Here is a 16,596-nt window from a genome sequence, read left to right on the forward strand (position 1 = left end):
TTGGTTTTCCAGGAGGTCCCGGAAAACATAAAATTGAGCATCAAACACCTTTCACACAATATTTAGCAGGGGAACGCGTCTGTTTATGAGTAGCAGTTAACGCACTAGCGGATGATGATTCCCTCATTGTTAAAAATAAGTTCGTGAAATTGAACAAATAAAACACTCGAGCAAACTCAAGCGGTCTACAGCAACGTAGCAGAGCCGCATCGGTAACGGTAGCGCCCTTACTGACGCCGTAAATGATAGCGAAGACGCGGCGGCATCATCGAGGGAGCGAACGAGATCCCCGCTAAAAGCGGCAAACTCTTTCCAGCTGCTCGACGTGGCTACCGACGACCGCACGGCTATCCATCCCGCATTAGGCGCGCCAGAATAAAGCCTAACGAGGTATTCAGCAGAGCGGAACCCTCGCACCAGACCTCCTCTAGCCAGACCCGATACTTTTTTGCCCCGCGGAAGAGGGGGGCTCTCCTCGGGTTTCCGAGAAATCTCGAACCCGTAGCGGAGAAGTCTGGCTCGTAGGCAGGCGCGTCACTCATCGTCCCGGCGGGAAGACACATCGACGGCGTGGTGGCACGGACGCAGCGGCGAGACTCTCGCGCTGTAATTAACGAGGAGCGGGGTCGAGCCTGCAGCAGTAAGAGCAAGGGGGGGGGGGGGGGGGGGGGGTCGCAGTCACGTGACGGCGGGGCCTCCACGTGCGGCACTTGTTTCGCGTCCATCTTGAATGGGCGGCCCATTGGCTGCCGGGGAAAAGTGGGACCTGGCGGGTCCGCCATTGGCGTGGCTTGTTTACCCTCGCACAGCTGATGCCATTACTCCGAGAGGAGGCGAGCGAGGGCAACCCGCAAGGGGGCTCTGCCGCCCTGCCCGGCACACCGCACAAACTGCTCTTTTTTTCCGGCCGGCGTGCGACGAACCCGACGACCATCTCGGCCGCGACGACGACGACGACGCTTCCCCCCAGTGCCAGCGCCGACATAATGAGCCATGAGCGTCAGTTTTATGGACGGCCTGCTGGGGAGTAAACCGGACGCCGCCACGGCCGTCGTACCTGCTCTGCCGCCGACGACGGCGCAGCCGGCCCCGGCGCAGCCGCCGCCGTTCAGACCATTCCAGGCAACGGGACGCACGGCGGCGGCGGCGATGTACCCGTTCGTGTCGCCGCAGCCGGCCACGTCAACCGCGTCGCCGCTGGGCTACTACTCGTCGGCCGACCTGGCCGCCAAGTCGGACGCGATGGCAGCGGCGGCGGCTGGACTCTACGCGGCGGCCACCTTCGGATTCGGGGCGCACCACCCGGGTGCCACGGCGGCCACCACGCCCGCTGCCGCGTCGCTGATGGCTTCGTCGCAGTTCCTGGCGGCTGCGGAGCTCGCCTACCCACTGGCGTCCTGTCCCAGGCTGGGAGTCGTGCGACCCGAGGACGCCTTCGCCGATGTACCCCGGTACCCGTGGATGGCACTGGACGGTGAGCTGACCGACGCAGGGGGCGCAGACGTCGTCCCGAAACGAACGCGGGGCGCGGACGGGGGTGTCAAGCAGCTACACGCACGAGTGTCACCGAATGCGCTCTCTCCTCGACGACCGGGGTCTTGCAGAACCATTACTTGAAATATTTATTGTCAAAAAGCTGTACGTGTTTATGCAATGTGTTCCCGAATGCCACGGGCTACATTTTAAAGGCATTTCTACTCCTCGTTTAAAGCCCATTACATAAGAAAGGTCCAGCAGCTACCGTAGTTTCCGTACGACAGTATATCTGCACCATATTGGCCGCATGCACATTTTGGGCAAATTGAAAGTCTGGGCTTTGACAGCCCAGACTTTCAATTTGCCCAAACTGTGCATGCGGCCAATATGGTGCAGATATACTGTCGTACTTGTATACAACGCCATTGCTGCGGCCCCGCAACGAAAGGACCTTGTTCCCCCAACAAACTTTAACGGTTAGCCGGTCACTTGAAAACGTGACAATGTCAAAATGTATGCCCATATTCTGACTCGTTATACAACACCTCTTAGCGCTGATAATAGCTAACAACCTGGAACCACGTTAAGGATCGTTCTAGATTGTCAAAACAACGTCGTATAACATGTTTGCGTGACTGGCTGTGTGTTGTAGGCTGCGAGACCGTATATTTCGGAAATGCATTAGTCTACGCGGTTAGCGCAGCTGCTGTTCACTTTTGTCATAAAACGGACCTATTTTATTGTTCGTACTACGTCGTATTGGGTTACGCTCTCGCAATTTCAAGTGTTGAACAACGGCTAGTATTGCTGCGAGCCGCGCTATATGGGTTCTGGATACATGTTTCTTCCTCGTTTTAAAATCAATCCTTATCAACCATAAGTCGGGAAGTGCGAATCCCAAACCATGCACGTAAAAGTGAAAAAAGCTTAAAACAGGCTACACAAGAGTATGACGCAACATTCAGCTCGCGCGTTAATACTCTGTGAAGACGGGTGCTACATCTACAGTACAGTCACAGTGAGAAATATATGGAGTATAATTACGATAGACTATCAAGCTAATGCTTATTTTTTATTTCACATTTTTTGTTCCCGTTGTTTAGTGGAGTAGAGTGCTTGTGGAGTCCATTAGATTGTTGCTGATATGATTGCGATTTCTAGCACCATACCAGGCCGCATTTCGTACAAAACAATGTTTGTTAGACTATTGTCACCTCTTGGGATTTTAGAGCAGGTATACTTAGCTAGACGAAATCTATATATGGCCACTGAGAGCTTCAGAAACACAGGGTAGGAGGAGTCTCAAGCATGTGACTTCCGATCTGCAGCCATTAAGACTGATAAGAACAATGAACAACGAATCCCGAATAACAAAACAGATTAAAACAATAAGCCACACCCTAATTTCCTTAAACTGTCAGTCACTCTGGACGACTTTTTTATTCTTCATTAAGACATGTTGCGCATCCCCACGTAATCCGCAGAACGTTTTAAAATATTGTCGTGTCCAACTCTTTAGAAAAAATTAACTACACTACCGCATGGAATCATCAAAATTGTTGAGAGGACAAGCAATTTTTCATTTGATGATTGTATTGAAATGGCCTGGCTTTCTTTCGCGATCGTGTAAAATGGTTATACCTTAATGCATCGTCAGTTGTATAGGCAGTGCCTAAGTGACAAACACGAGCAGCCTAAACTAATTTAGCCATTTAGTCGGATGGGACGTTGATAACAAACTATAGTCGCACATCGGCTGAGAGACAAAAACAACAAAATGACGCATGAAGAGTCTAGAGAAATGTAACATGTGAAGAAACAAATAAAATAAATCACTACTGTGATTCACTAATTCAGACCTGCTAGCGAGGCAATGCCAAAAAAAAAACACTGTCGACAATCCGCCTGAATCCCATTTTACATGTACTGTTATGAGACGTCGTAGAGGCAAAAAAATAATAATAAATTTAGACACCTATTCCGCCTTTTGTTCTTCTATTATTAACAAAACCAATTAAATGGGCGTTTTAACAGCTCGCTGTCATTTGATATATTGGTATCAAGCAGACAGGGTTAGGCTGGCTATGTCAGTGTACATGGCAACAAAAATTCGCACTACGAGTGTGCGTGCCCAAGGTCCATACCCAAGAACGCTTACAAAATCAGTAATACGAACCTCGAACCTTGTATCACTATGCTGTATACGTGTCTACAAGAATTTAGTTACGCTACTCTATATATCTAAGGTAATCTAAAAATTGTTTCAAGGAATTGGTGCCGAAAGAAGTAAAAACTATATATATTTGTAGTAATACATGGGTGGAATTACTAGGCTGCAGTCATTCATTTTTGTGGTGATTATATTCGTTTTTCTACAACGGAGCTTGACATGTATAGTCACCAGTATATTCATATAGCGTGTCAATATGACGACCACCGTTAGATGAATGAGTATAGTACTTAACTGTTAAAATGCTAAGCTTATAGTTCCTCCTTAAATGCGATAGTTCAAGTTTGAAACGTGGTTTAGGAAAACCCCGGCCTTCAACAATGGGCGAACCTTTCGTTTATTCAGCCGATCACTAGTGTTGCGTGCGTATATCTGTTTGTTTTATGCTGTGAAGTAAGAGAGGGAGAGAGAGGTATAGGAATTGAGAACGCAATTCAAGCACTGTCACGATCATCAACGTTCTCGGGTGTTTCTATTTTATGGGCCATCGTGCAATAGAGAGACACTTACATTTCACGACGGCTGACATATCTACTATCGGCTGTTAGGTTCCCCGAACGGTGGCGTTGAAGTCTTTCCGATGATCTCGATGCATATTTTCTCTCTATAATTCGTTCACCACTCAAGAAGACTCACGGAACGCGGTGTGCGATTTACGATGCATATAACGGGATGATGAGCTTTGTCAGTTGTCTATATATGGCGCGTAAATCGAAAATGTGCGAATAAATCAACCCCTTCTTGCGACACTCTCTCAGTTAGAGCGGAGCAGCTCAGTACGGGTAGTGGGGATTCCGTTAATGCTAATTAAAACACCCCAAAATCAAGGCAACTTTAAGTTTTGTTTGTCTAGGTTTTGCCCTTTGAATTCTGACACTTCGTTGACCATTGTAGGATAGAAAGTTCAGGTGATCCTTAGTATCAAAACATTTTGTAGCAATCACAAGAATCACCGTAAACAGAATGACACAATGGGTTGTGCATCGCAAGTACATCATCTTGAACTTTTTCGTAAAATGTACATTGAAAGTCACAGGTGTCAAGAAGACTAGAAAATTAGGCCGGAAGTTAATACGAGTTATATTTATATATACGGATGCTCTTCGTATATAATAGATCAAGAAAAATAAAAAGTTTCGACAGAACCGACATATATTGCACAAGCACTATGCCTCATTGGGAGAGGGCTGTGCAATAACCAACTTCATACAAATGTTCCTCTGCTACGAGCAGTAAACCGTCTTTAAACTGAAGGCTCTGTGAATAAAAAGCATCTTGTGACTTATTGGCTTCAATTCAGTACCTGGAAGAGGTGAGGAAGTTGCACACCCCTAGCTCTCAATATTTGCAATATTGAGGGCTCTATGGGTAGGTGTCACAATACATATGTTTCCGGTATCTTTATTATTCTTTCTTACGCAAAAAATATCCAATTTAATTATTCCTAGTGGAAACCTAAACCATTCCTGTTTAGACCAACAGGCACAGGCAGGTGTTACCAACTGATCGGCTCCAAGGTTCAAGATGAAACGATAGGCTGAAGCTTAATTGGTTCGTGAATAGCAGAACTAGCGAAACATATTTACGATATTGAAAATAAGGCAAACGGAAGCTTCACTTATAAAGACTAGTATAGTACACACGATGCATTAGTAAATATCGTACGAGTTCCGGACGCCCTATCTCTCAATTTAAACCAGTAGTGCTATCAATGTTGCTATTTTAAAATAATCTCACATTTTCTTAAAAATATGTAGAAGTATTTTTTATTGGGAGGCAAATATATGTAATGAATAAATTTGCGTGTGAAACGAACAATTCATTATAGTTTCATTATATATCACAATAATTGGTCAATAGAAATTTCCTATACTATACGCGTGTTTTTTTTACCTTTTCTTGTGAAGTTCGTGAACGTGAAATAGAATATTGAACTGCACTAATCCATCGGGAAAAAAACCTCCGGTAGCCTAGGACAGTTGACTTGGTATCACAGCAGTGCTGCTGAATTAGTTTTTTTTTCCATTAATCGTGGGATAGTTTTCAGATATAATGATATATTTAAAGACCTCAATAAGATAGATATGCAGCATATATAACGCTCTGATTCAATAAAACGACTCCCTACAAAATAAAGGTACACTAGTGTGAGATTTTGCAATACCATCATACAAAAAAAAACAAAAAAACGAACACTTCCTGCATGAGGCAATCATTGTTTTCTGATAGGAAGATAATTTTAGAAACAAGTCAGCATAAACTAGTTAGAAAACAAAATGTATTGTTCACACTTTCCGGACATATGCATTTTTTTTTTCTTTTCTTACACTCACCAGCATGATTCTCTTTCCGCGTACACAGCATTAGAGTAAGGCATTCGCTTCAAACCGAAACTGTGCTGATACCATTCGACGACAGAATTCGGTGTCTCGGTTTCTCGCCCCGCTCGCCCCTTCACCCACGGTTCTCACGCCTTGGAGGCTTCGCCTGTACGCCAAATGCGTGATACTCCACTTTCCAAGCGATTCATTATATGACGACTCGCATTCACGAGACACCGAAGTATGTGAGTGGCGCTAGCGCCGGAATATTCGTAGACCGTTGGCACCACAAGCAGGGCTTTCGCGACGCGTCGTCGTAAATCACGTAACTCCAAACCCCTTTGAGTGTGTCCTTGAAATTCCTTCTCGCTCGCCTTTGTCGCACCAGGCTCACGAGCTGGCTGCCGGCGTCTACCAGTCACGGTGCTGAAAGTGGCGCGTACGAGGACTTTCTAGGCCCGCGATCTTTCTCTCGCATGAGGCGGACTATCTGTATACACAGCGGCCACTCAAATAGATGTATACTTTGGAGAGGGTACGGGTTGAGGGGGGAGGGAAATGAAATATAGTATATGCCTTCTATCTGCCCTATATGTTGTGAGGAAAATATTCGTGTTTGTTAAATTTGTTTGTGTACTTTTGAAATAAAAGGCAGATTCATAAAAGGTTCGTGGAACCGGGTTATCGGTGGAGCGAACAGTCCGACTTCACTTCTTACATGATCACGCTATTCTTCCCTTGATACTTTATAATTGGAGAAACACCTAGCTGCATGATAACAAAGTTATTCCAAGGAAATAAATTATTATTTTAATTATAAAAGCAAAAGTGAAGAAACTTTTAACATATACAGATAAGATTGTTTTGGTCGTAGAATGGAAACAACCAAGCGATTGTTTTATTGAGCACACGCCAGAAGCGTTCTTAAACACCACACGTGCACAATAATCGCGTCGAAAACATTATAAGCGTCTTGGTCGCTAACAAAATGCTATTGCAACATTTTTTGCAAAGTCCTTTAGATATAGTTTTATACTATCGTTTTGTGTGCAACCCTTTAGCCGCTTTTATTGCTCGTTAGCCTCGTACTTATGTTTTAAGAGCCCCTCATTGTAGGGCATTGCAGTCGTATCTGAACGACTATGAGCGAATGTAGTGTTATCACGCCAGCTTAATAATATAACGTTTAGCACGTTTGAACGTTTCGTAGTTAAAACGACTGACACAGTTATATTTTCTACTTGACTTTGCGAAAACCATACACAGTACGTTAACAGACCATAGTGTCGCTTCTAAATAATAAAAAAAAATTCCTATATATATTTTTGTAATTCTTTTCTAAAACCGGTGGTGGAGTTTTACCGCCTTAAGTCATATAGACTCACGCCTTTATGAACACAAGCATCCCGTGATTAATACAAATTAATTTCTGGTTAGGTTGTGTCCGAGTGACGGGCTGTTGCAATGACATTTGCCTTGTCCTTTTGTATGGTGGACCCAACTTTCATGAAAATGTTTGTCTGTACCCGGAGAGAGGCAGATTATTAAAATCGCGTTTTTTTTCTTGCCATTTAGAAGCGACTTCATATAACAACAAACAAACCAAAATGTGTTTCAAGAGAATTTAAGTGTAAAACATTTTGTTAAATATTTGTTACACCAGAGAAAACATCATCGGGAAGTGTAGAGTGGCGAAAGCGCGAATAAAAATATTATGCGTCCTGTGTTTTTAATGCTCCTCGACGTTTTTGAAATTTCATCGTTCTAATAATGAATCAAAGTCAGAGCTACCATATCTAACATAGTTTGAAGCTCTCGGATATCCAACGGACATTTACGCGATAGTACGTGTTGCATTCGAGCTAAGAAAGTGATCGCGTGTACCTAAAGTATACAAATAGGTTTCGTTCAGGAATGGGTCTACTTTTAGAAATTTGACGTTTTATTCACATGACAAGACGTATGTATTTATAATTACAAATTACTGCGAGAAAAGACAGCTACAGGCAAACGTTTTCAACTTGTTTCTAGAACTGACGCTCTATGGAAATCACCTCTGACTAATGTGTTGAAACGCATGATTGTAGTACTTATATTTAACTCAGAAAAAATCTAACCAGTAACCAGCGTTAAATTATTTTTATAAATAAAAGCGCCGCGTCAATAGGAGTTATTCTAAAATCGCGAATAGCAATAACTGCATGCCAGTGACCATGAACCCAGAAATGTAATAGTCACATCATTAAGCACATGTGATTTTTTTTCTAAATGTTCGATTGGCTCTACAGTCAAAATGAACTGAACGAGTAAGAACTGTGTGCCTCCAACCGAATTACGTTTTCAATGATTTTCATCTAATATTTGGAGGAATATTTTCAGAGATGTAATTTTATCCAAGACAGAGAACTCACCTGAAGTACCATATTTAGAATGGCGAAAATGTGTATTTTTGCCCCATTTAAAAGTTCAGGCTCCATGGGGAATCTCGAAGAAAATCAGAGGACATAAACAATCAACCTATAATCAGTGAAGTGCATATAGGCTTGACTCAGTAGCCGACCACCGATCAGTGCATTTGGCGTTTTAGATGTAAAGCTAGACGACAATGCTTTAGGAGTTGCCTTTATTCAATTTTAATATTTAAACAGGCCGTAGAATATAGTATAACAATATTGAAGACATATACCACAAAGTAATCCATATTATTTCATGACTGTCTTATAAAAATAATGTCCTGGAAACCGCTCATCTTTGACCGTGAACATGGAGGATTCATAAAGTTAACCTTTTATTGACTTTTCGAAACTTTTACATAACTTTGCAATAGTCTCAAGACTGTATTCATTAATAGTGCGCAAATATTTTGTCATCGTTGTTGGACAGTTCCGTCATGTATTAGTATTATTTCTACCCTATTTGCGTATAGATCAAAACTGTTGAAAATTTATTTAGCTCTATCTAAAAATGTGTGCACTATTATTAACACGAAAAAGCGCAGTTTTACGGTCAACTCTTTGCATCACACGTCGAATTCCGTATCTCCAAGACAAAAAGGTGGAGCTAGTATGTGGGGGAATATAATCTGGCGGTAATGTTCGCGAATGCTTCCAACATACAATTGCTAAAACAGACGGATGACAGTTTTTCTTTACTGAGGAAGCTTTATACATTTCAAGTTGATTCTAGATACGTTCTTTTTTACATAGCTTTGGACGTTAACGTAAACAGGTAAAGCTTGCCATGAAATAGCATCTGCACTTGAGAAACTGCGTGTGTGATAAGAAAAAAAAAGCTCGTCTATGACTTTCTGGAAAATACACCAACATCGTTAGCCTCTTGCCGGGTTATAAAATATGCAAATTATCATATAATTAAATAGTTTTCCGAGTGTGTGGTAGTTCGAATTTCTTCGTCTTAGTGTGATGACATTCTTTGTACGACATGACAGAGACAACGTTCAATGAAAAGTAAGAAGAAAATAAGACTATAAAGCTTTATATAATTGTTAGTGTGCCATTCGTCTTTGTTAAATGATATAATTCAATTGTTCATAAAAGGAGATGTATTTTTACATTTTAAATAAAAAAAAGATACACATTTTAGGTGTGCCTCGTTTTAATAATGAAGTTTTCTCCTGAGTATCATAATACCACTTAAAACCCGATCTATCGGCCAATATCTAATAATCACGTTTTGCGACTAATTTAAAACGTACCGCTGATGCCGCCCACACTACGTATGAATTGAATCCGGAGAACAGCATTTTCATGATATAGTGCCACTTAAAAAACCACTATGTAATACTGGGCTTGAGGTCTCACCTGCTATTTTGTTTGTACCCAACAATTGCCTAGTTCTACATTGTTGATCACACCTTATCTGTGCATCCTCAATCAATTAACTAAAATCACTGTTCTATTGGGTTCATGGGAAAGACCTAGGTTCTCTGTGAATATTGAGTAGGCCAGTATTGTTTGTTTTTTAAAGGAGGGAAGATTGAACCCGTTCATTTTTGATATAGTAAAAAGTACAGGTGGTGAAATAGACGGTCAATAAACAGCATGGTAGTTGAAAATTTCGTCTTAATTAGCACTTTATTTAGATGTGCCATCAAAAAGTTCTTTCGAATTTAAGCGCAAAATATATAAAATACATATATTGTATTTGATTTTAATTGAAATAGAACACCGCAGTGGAGAAATTGTCTTTTATTGCGCTAACTCGTTGGGCGGAGACACTTAAATATTTCTTTGAGTCACTGCAAGGTGAAAGAAGTATTTCATTTAGTAGAGTAATTATTTACTACATTCCACAATATACATCTCTACAGATCTATCTGGTTGTCATATGAAGAAAAATGCAACTCATACGCCGAGTGCACGCGCTGTCAAAGCCTTTTCTATAAGCCTTTGTTGTGAGACAAATTCTGCCTTAATAAAAATTATGAAGAACTTATATAATTTATCTCATAAAGCGAAAAATTCGTTAAGGTCCACTCCGTGCAAAGCCATGTACATTTTGTTTTTTGCTGCGTATCATGAAGTGAAAATGAGCATTGTGTCTATCTTGTTCTTATAGGTGATTCGCTGAAACACCGCCAGTTCGAACGTAAGAGTAGAATATTCAGCTGGTTAAATTTTAGGGACATTTTCGCTGACCAGTTCGGGTTATGAAACGAAACTGCAAGATTTTCTGGGATAAATTACTATTCTGAATGTTCCGTGTTTCTTTTCATCCCCTTCTACAGCTGCCACCATTTTTTGTTTGCGAATGACTGGCACGCACAGAGGGAGTCCGTTCTGCTTAACCATGGCTTACCGCGAGCGGTTTCTACGTCATAAAGAAGCGAATATTGCCACCGACCCTCGCAAAATAAGCCTCGTCCAAAGACGTTTGAGCTTATGTATAATCCAGTTCATGGACCGCATTCACACCCAAATAACGACGTATCAAAGGCCTTCGTCGAGCTGGAAAATTAATCTAGATTGCGATTGGAGGCGAAGATTGGAAGCACCCCGGGATATCTCTCTTGTTTCTCGCATCTTCGATGGCGGGTTAGTACAACGCAGCAGCGGCGCTTTCTACAAGGAAGTTTCTAAGCTTTTACGGTCTCGCTTATTTTAGGCGTAATCTTCCACAGAACCGCTTGGTCTGTATAGATATATACTTCTCTTCATCGTGGCTATCTTTGTTTTCGTCGCCCTTATCTGTTGTCTTAATGCTTTCTTGATCTTGTAACCGTACCGCCTTATCTCGGAAAAGAATCGGCAGAATTCGTGCTTGCTAATCCGGCTTGGAGAATGGAGCAAATGCGCCTTTCAGCTAAGCGGTATAGGGTCGCGAAATGACCGTTAATGCGACTCTTTGTAAGGTAATCACGGGCATGATGCGGTGCTTGGGGGACGAAGAAAAATATATGTAATGGTGTGTCGCGAAAGCCGTATGTGTTTCGGCTGAAAAGGTCCCGTGCAAGGCTCGACTGTAAAATATACTTTATTGGCGTCAGAATTAACTGGGACGTTTCTCATCATGGTCTCTAGTCAGGTTGTGGGAAAAGATAGGCCAAGTTGGTGGCAGCGATTTCTATTTTATCTCGCTGGGACGTCACGCTTCCTGGTGAGACGACACGTGCATACTTATGCCTTACACCTCAGGGAGGCATGGTGCTGCGAGCGGAAATGCTGCTCGTAGTATCTCACCAGATCCTTAATTGCGAAGTAGCGCGTATGGATTTCGACAGGCGGCTTTTTAATGGCCGTTATTCAGAATCAGAGATATTTATCGTCGCTGGTTGCACTGTGTACACGTCATACGTATCTCTGATGTCTTGAACTAGTCAGAGTAAAGGTTATAAAAGATCCCAACACGGGGTTTCGGTGCGCTTGTCTTATTTGTTCCCCCTTTTTAAGGGATACCTCAACTTGACTCGATCGAGAGCATTAGGAGGAATCAGTAATCTCGGGTTGTACATGGTATATCATACGTCGGCTTCAGGTAGGAATCTTGCAATGGATATAGAGGTTCTGCTCTTGAACATTGGTATAGCCTATTCAGACAAAACCTTTGAAGGTGTTCATATGTGATATACTTGCGGGCTGCTTAAAGGGATGCTGAACCGAAATCTGGGTTCCCCAAAACACGCGGCAAAAGTGTGCAACGGGATGCTACAAACACCAAAACATCACTCATGCAGCGATATCTCGAACGGATGACCGTATTTTTTTTTAAAAAGAGGCGCATTTGGCAGGAATGTTGACGTCATGTTTTTCCGAGAAGGAGAGGGAACGGCTGCGCGTCTTCTCTGCCACACGGCCTTGAGAGAGCGAAGCGAAGTGAGGAGGAAACTAGGTATCGACGTCACGCGCCTCGTCGGCCTGGTTCAATGTCGACTTCTTTTTCCAAAAATACGGCCGTCCATTTGAGATATCGCCTTACTAGTAGTGTTGTAGGGATTGTAGCGTCCCGCCTACATCTCCAACGTTGTTGTTCTTTAAATCCAAATTTCGGTTCACCATCCCTTTAAAACAATCGATTTAATATTTCTCATCGAAAGAATAATGAACTGCAATAGGCTACTAATAATGTCTGATATAGTCGATAAAAATGCCAGCTGCTAATGTTTTGCACTAAAGTGAACTCCACGTTTATTCCAGAATCAAAACTGTGGGACTATGGCGAGGATGCTTTGTAATGTGCCTTACTAAAATAAAAGTTGGTAAACAAAGTTTACACCACGGATGTCGCTCGTAGTCTTCCCACGGAACAATAGAGAAAGTGCTCCTAAAGAGAAGGAGGTAAATTTTAACTTTACCTGAAGTAAACAATATAGACAATATTGCTACGCAGTGTGTGTTGATGATCTGGTATGTGGTTTATTTTGATCTTCATCAGAGTATCAAATTTCGCACAGGAGTTGCCCAGCAAAACGGTCTAGCGTGAAACAGTACTGTTAACTCTCATGGACTATCGGGAGTACAGGAATTTCTGAATTACCTCCGCTATCAAAAGGCTCCTAAAATGTCGAAGAAACGAAAATTGAAGTCACGTTTTTTTATTGGAAGACACGATAATTTTCGTGAACTTTCAGGAGACGACCAAATGTGTCGACCGATGCCTGTAGTAACGAGAGATACGCACAAAAACAAAACAAAGGTTCGATAGATTTAATCACGGTGAACAATGAGTCGCTAAAGATCGAGAATTATTGCGAGGCCAGCTCGGATGGCAGGCGGGCGAGCTGCTGCCCTCGAGACATATCGGCTCCCCCTCGGCGATGAGCCTAGCAGTTTAGACGGGCATCAGCACCGCCGCTTCAACACATGGTCTCCAGAAGTATCTGCCGACGATGGCCCCAGAATAGTGGCGGCCGCTCTTGGGATGTTTATGAAGGGCGGCTACGGCGTCTCACGTTAGTGCCGAGGAATCAAGGAAGAAGCCCCGTGGCGGAAGAGGATACTGACGAGGCCCATCGCTTACCTCAGCGTCCCCTCCCTCCCTCTCGCCTTCGACCTCCTCCTGCTTTCGTGCCATGCATTCAGTGCCCAGGGAAAGGCCCCGGCGCCTTCGCGCACTCGAGGGCGGACTCGGGGACGAAACACGGAGCCGCGACGGGACGGGGTCCACCACGAAGCGGAAGGAGGACGTCTTGAGCTTGCACAGAGCTTCCCGTCCTGTCGCTCGCCGCGGCCATTTGATCTCTTGATGAGGCTGCGCAGCTGCCTGTGACATGGCGAGGTCCCCGAAGAACCATACGCCGGTTTCTTTTTCGGACGTTTTCTCTTGGTTTCTTTTTTCTTCTTTGTGGACTGTACTTTCCTTTTCGTGTATATTGAACTTTCCGCGCATGCGTGAGGATCATGAAGGTCTCCGTCTCTGGTTCGATGGTCCCGCTTAGGGGTTCGCCTGTTGCCGTTAAAACAATTTTTATTTTCTTCTGCCTTTGTTCTGGGGGAAGAAGTTTGCCGGGGACGTTGCCGTTGGTCGAGGGGTTGCGTTGTTCCCTTTTTGTTTTCACTTAGAAAAGTGGTATAGCAGTCCTGGTTTCACTTGGACTTTTCTGTGATGCGGCCACTTGCACACGTTTGTTACGACGTCTTATGCTACGGAATGTGTCTTTAATGGCGTTTCAGAATCCATGACCATTGGCACCTAAATCAATCTATAAGCACTTAAAAAAAATATAACGTGCATGCAGTCCAGCTGGTGAACTTGCAAGATATTGAAAACCCGAGGCTTAGGAACAGAAAGTAGAGATGCTCAGTTGAGAGTCAAGTCGTTTTTAATTACTCGCCTGTTTGCTGCTCTGTCTCTGAGGCTGCCAGAGCCTGTTCCCTAAAAAGATTTCTTGCTTGTTTTCTTTTTTTTTAATGGAAGTATGGTAAAATAATTTCATAAAACAAGGGAAAAAATTTAGTGCACTAAAATAATGTATAGAGGTTATTAAAGACGTCTACTCGTGCGAGCAATGTGAAGAAAGAGCAAACCTCATGGCCACAAACTACAAATTAGCGTATTATCAGATAGGAGCCATGTAATTACCTTCTATAGGAAAAAAAACTTTTTTTAGCAATACATTACAAATTTATAATAACGAGGGACGATACACAAAAACCATTTTGCAAACTTCAGAATCCCGCCGTGGAATGCATAGGCAGGGAATATGTTTCCGACAACTTCTTGCGTATGTATGTGACGCACAAACGGGGGTACATGCGACTCTCTGTACGCACTTCATTTGTATTTACACAAATAAAAAACAATTGGGTTATTTGTATTTCAATGCTGGCTGTTAAAATAGTGACTGAGATTATTCACCAGAAATATCAAATATTCTGTTAGTGTTTTCCTATATGCCGGGACCTAGGACCACAATACTTACCCTACTTGCACTTTTATCTTCATCAAGTAGCGAAGCTGTATTATTCTGAATATAATACGCAACTGGCGGCTCCTGTGTTTAGAGTTTAACTGACCAGTCTCGTGTGTAAGGTCGATATATTTTTTTGTAACATTACAATATATCGGGAATCGGATGTTTGTTTCACTGAAAGCTTCCTTATTTCTGTGCTAAATAAAATTTGGCACGTACATGGGCAGAGCGCTTTTCAATTAACTGTTATAATCGTCCATGTTCCTTCTATTGACATATCTTACATTCCATAGTAGCTAGTGTCTCCGCTAGAGCGAAAACCGAATATTTTTTTTTGTTGAAGTTGTACCTTTAGCATGATATATCAGGCAGTTTCATACCCAAGGTCTGCATTCGCGGAATATACATGTTTCAAAGGCGTTAAACTAGTTTTCATCTTTTATGTCCTTTTAGACCGACTGCGATCGTCGTACTTCATTAAAGAAAAGTTATGGCAGTCGTAAATGCTTTTGACATGCTTGCGTATTGAACTACTATGCTCCGAGCACCCCGCTTCATAGAATGGATATTTTTAATGTTGCGTAGCCCCGGTGGTAGAGTGTCAATCACACATCCAAACAATGAATACGCAAGAATGCTTAAAGAATCCTTCACGACGCTACTTGAATAACGTATATTTTTATTTTAGAATTTGGGTACGTACAAGGAGCCAATAGTTTTGCTCAGATCTGAAAAAAAAAAAAAAAAAGTCGAATAATGGAACTGAAGTGTCTGAATGTCAAATACCGCTTACATACGTTCAGTATGTGACCAGAAATAAATAGTGTAAAATACGAATAACGTAAGAAATAGTGAGTGAAACAAATACAAATTCAACACAATTTTTGACAGTATCCTTCTAACTTCTACATTTCTGAAACGTAACAGATGCTCAATGATGTCATAGCCGCAATTATATTTCAAACATAATTAAAACACATAACTTTAACACCATTAATGTTCGCGAGCCCAATTTTTTGGCGAATTTCGCGACTTCTGAAATTTGCGAACTTTATTTCGCGCGAATATTTCTATCACCTGTACAAGCGAATTAAAGCGTTCAGAATTCGCGAAATTTAATCGTCGCGAATATGAACCCGTTGGCGCATTTGCAAAAAATCAGGGCCGCGAAAACAAAAGTATATTCAGCATTAAAAGGAACACTTACGCATGCGAACCACACTTACCTTTACTAACTCCAATTTTGTATACTTAAAAATATACAAAAGGAACACGCCTTCAGAGCATCTTACCATACAAATTCAAAGCGAATGGCCGCATAACCTAGCGCTTTGAGGTGTTAGTGAATTTTCTTTATTTTAAAATTGATGTTAGTATCTATTAAAACATTTCTTACGGTTAATGAATGCCAAACGAGCTAAAAGACGCACGAAGGGTACAGAAGAGATGTCAAAACTTAATTTCACAAAACTGCGGTTCGTTGTGCACTTTATTTTAACCTTTCAAAGGTTTCGATCAAATACCCGAGTGCGTCTTCTCTCGCGAACACTTGTAGCTCGCTAGTTTGTCATCACCAGTTTTCTTTCTTTCTTCCGTGCTCTCTATTTTGTCTCTGACGGCTTACTAAAACGCAGGGTATGGTTCATTATTGCCACGTTTCTTGCTTTTCGGGTTATTTTTGTATTCTAGCATGGCCATTG

General features: G+C 42.4%; 1 protein-coding gene across 1 annotated transcript in view; it reads left to right on the forward strand.

The window, feature by feature from the left end:
• Window positions 1–537: 537 nt before the first annotated feature.
• The window catches only part of LOC8038046 (homeobox protein abdominal-A homolog), a 50,297-nt gene continuing 34,238 nt past the window's right edge, over window positions 538–16,596 (forward strand). Inside the window, exon 1 of the mRNA XM_029986715.4 lies at window positions 538–1,474. Coding sequence (XP_029842575.2) covers window positions 994–1,474 — 481 coding nt within the window. The 5' untranslated portion in view covers window positions 538–993. The remainder of the gene's footprint in view (window positions 1,475–16,596) is intronic.

Source organism: Ixodes scapularis, unplaced genomic scaffold (genome assembly GCF_016920785.2).
Source record: "Ixodes scapularis isolate PalLabHiFi unplaced genomic scaffold, ASM1692078v2 PGA_scaffold0__279_contigs__length_252992795, whole genome shotgun sequence".
Classification (NCBI taxonomy): domain Eukaryota; kingdom Metazoa; phylum Arthropoda; class Arachnida; order Ixodida; family Ixodidae; genus Ixodes; species Ixodes scapularis.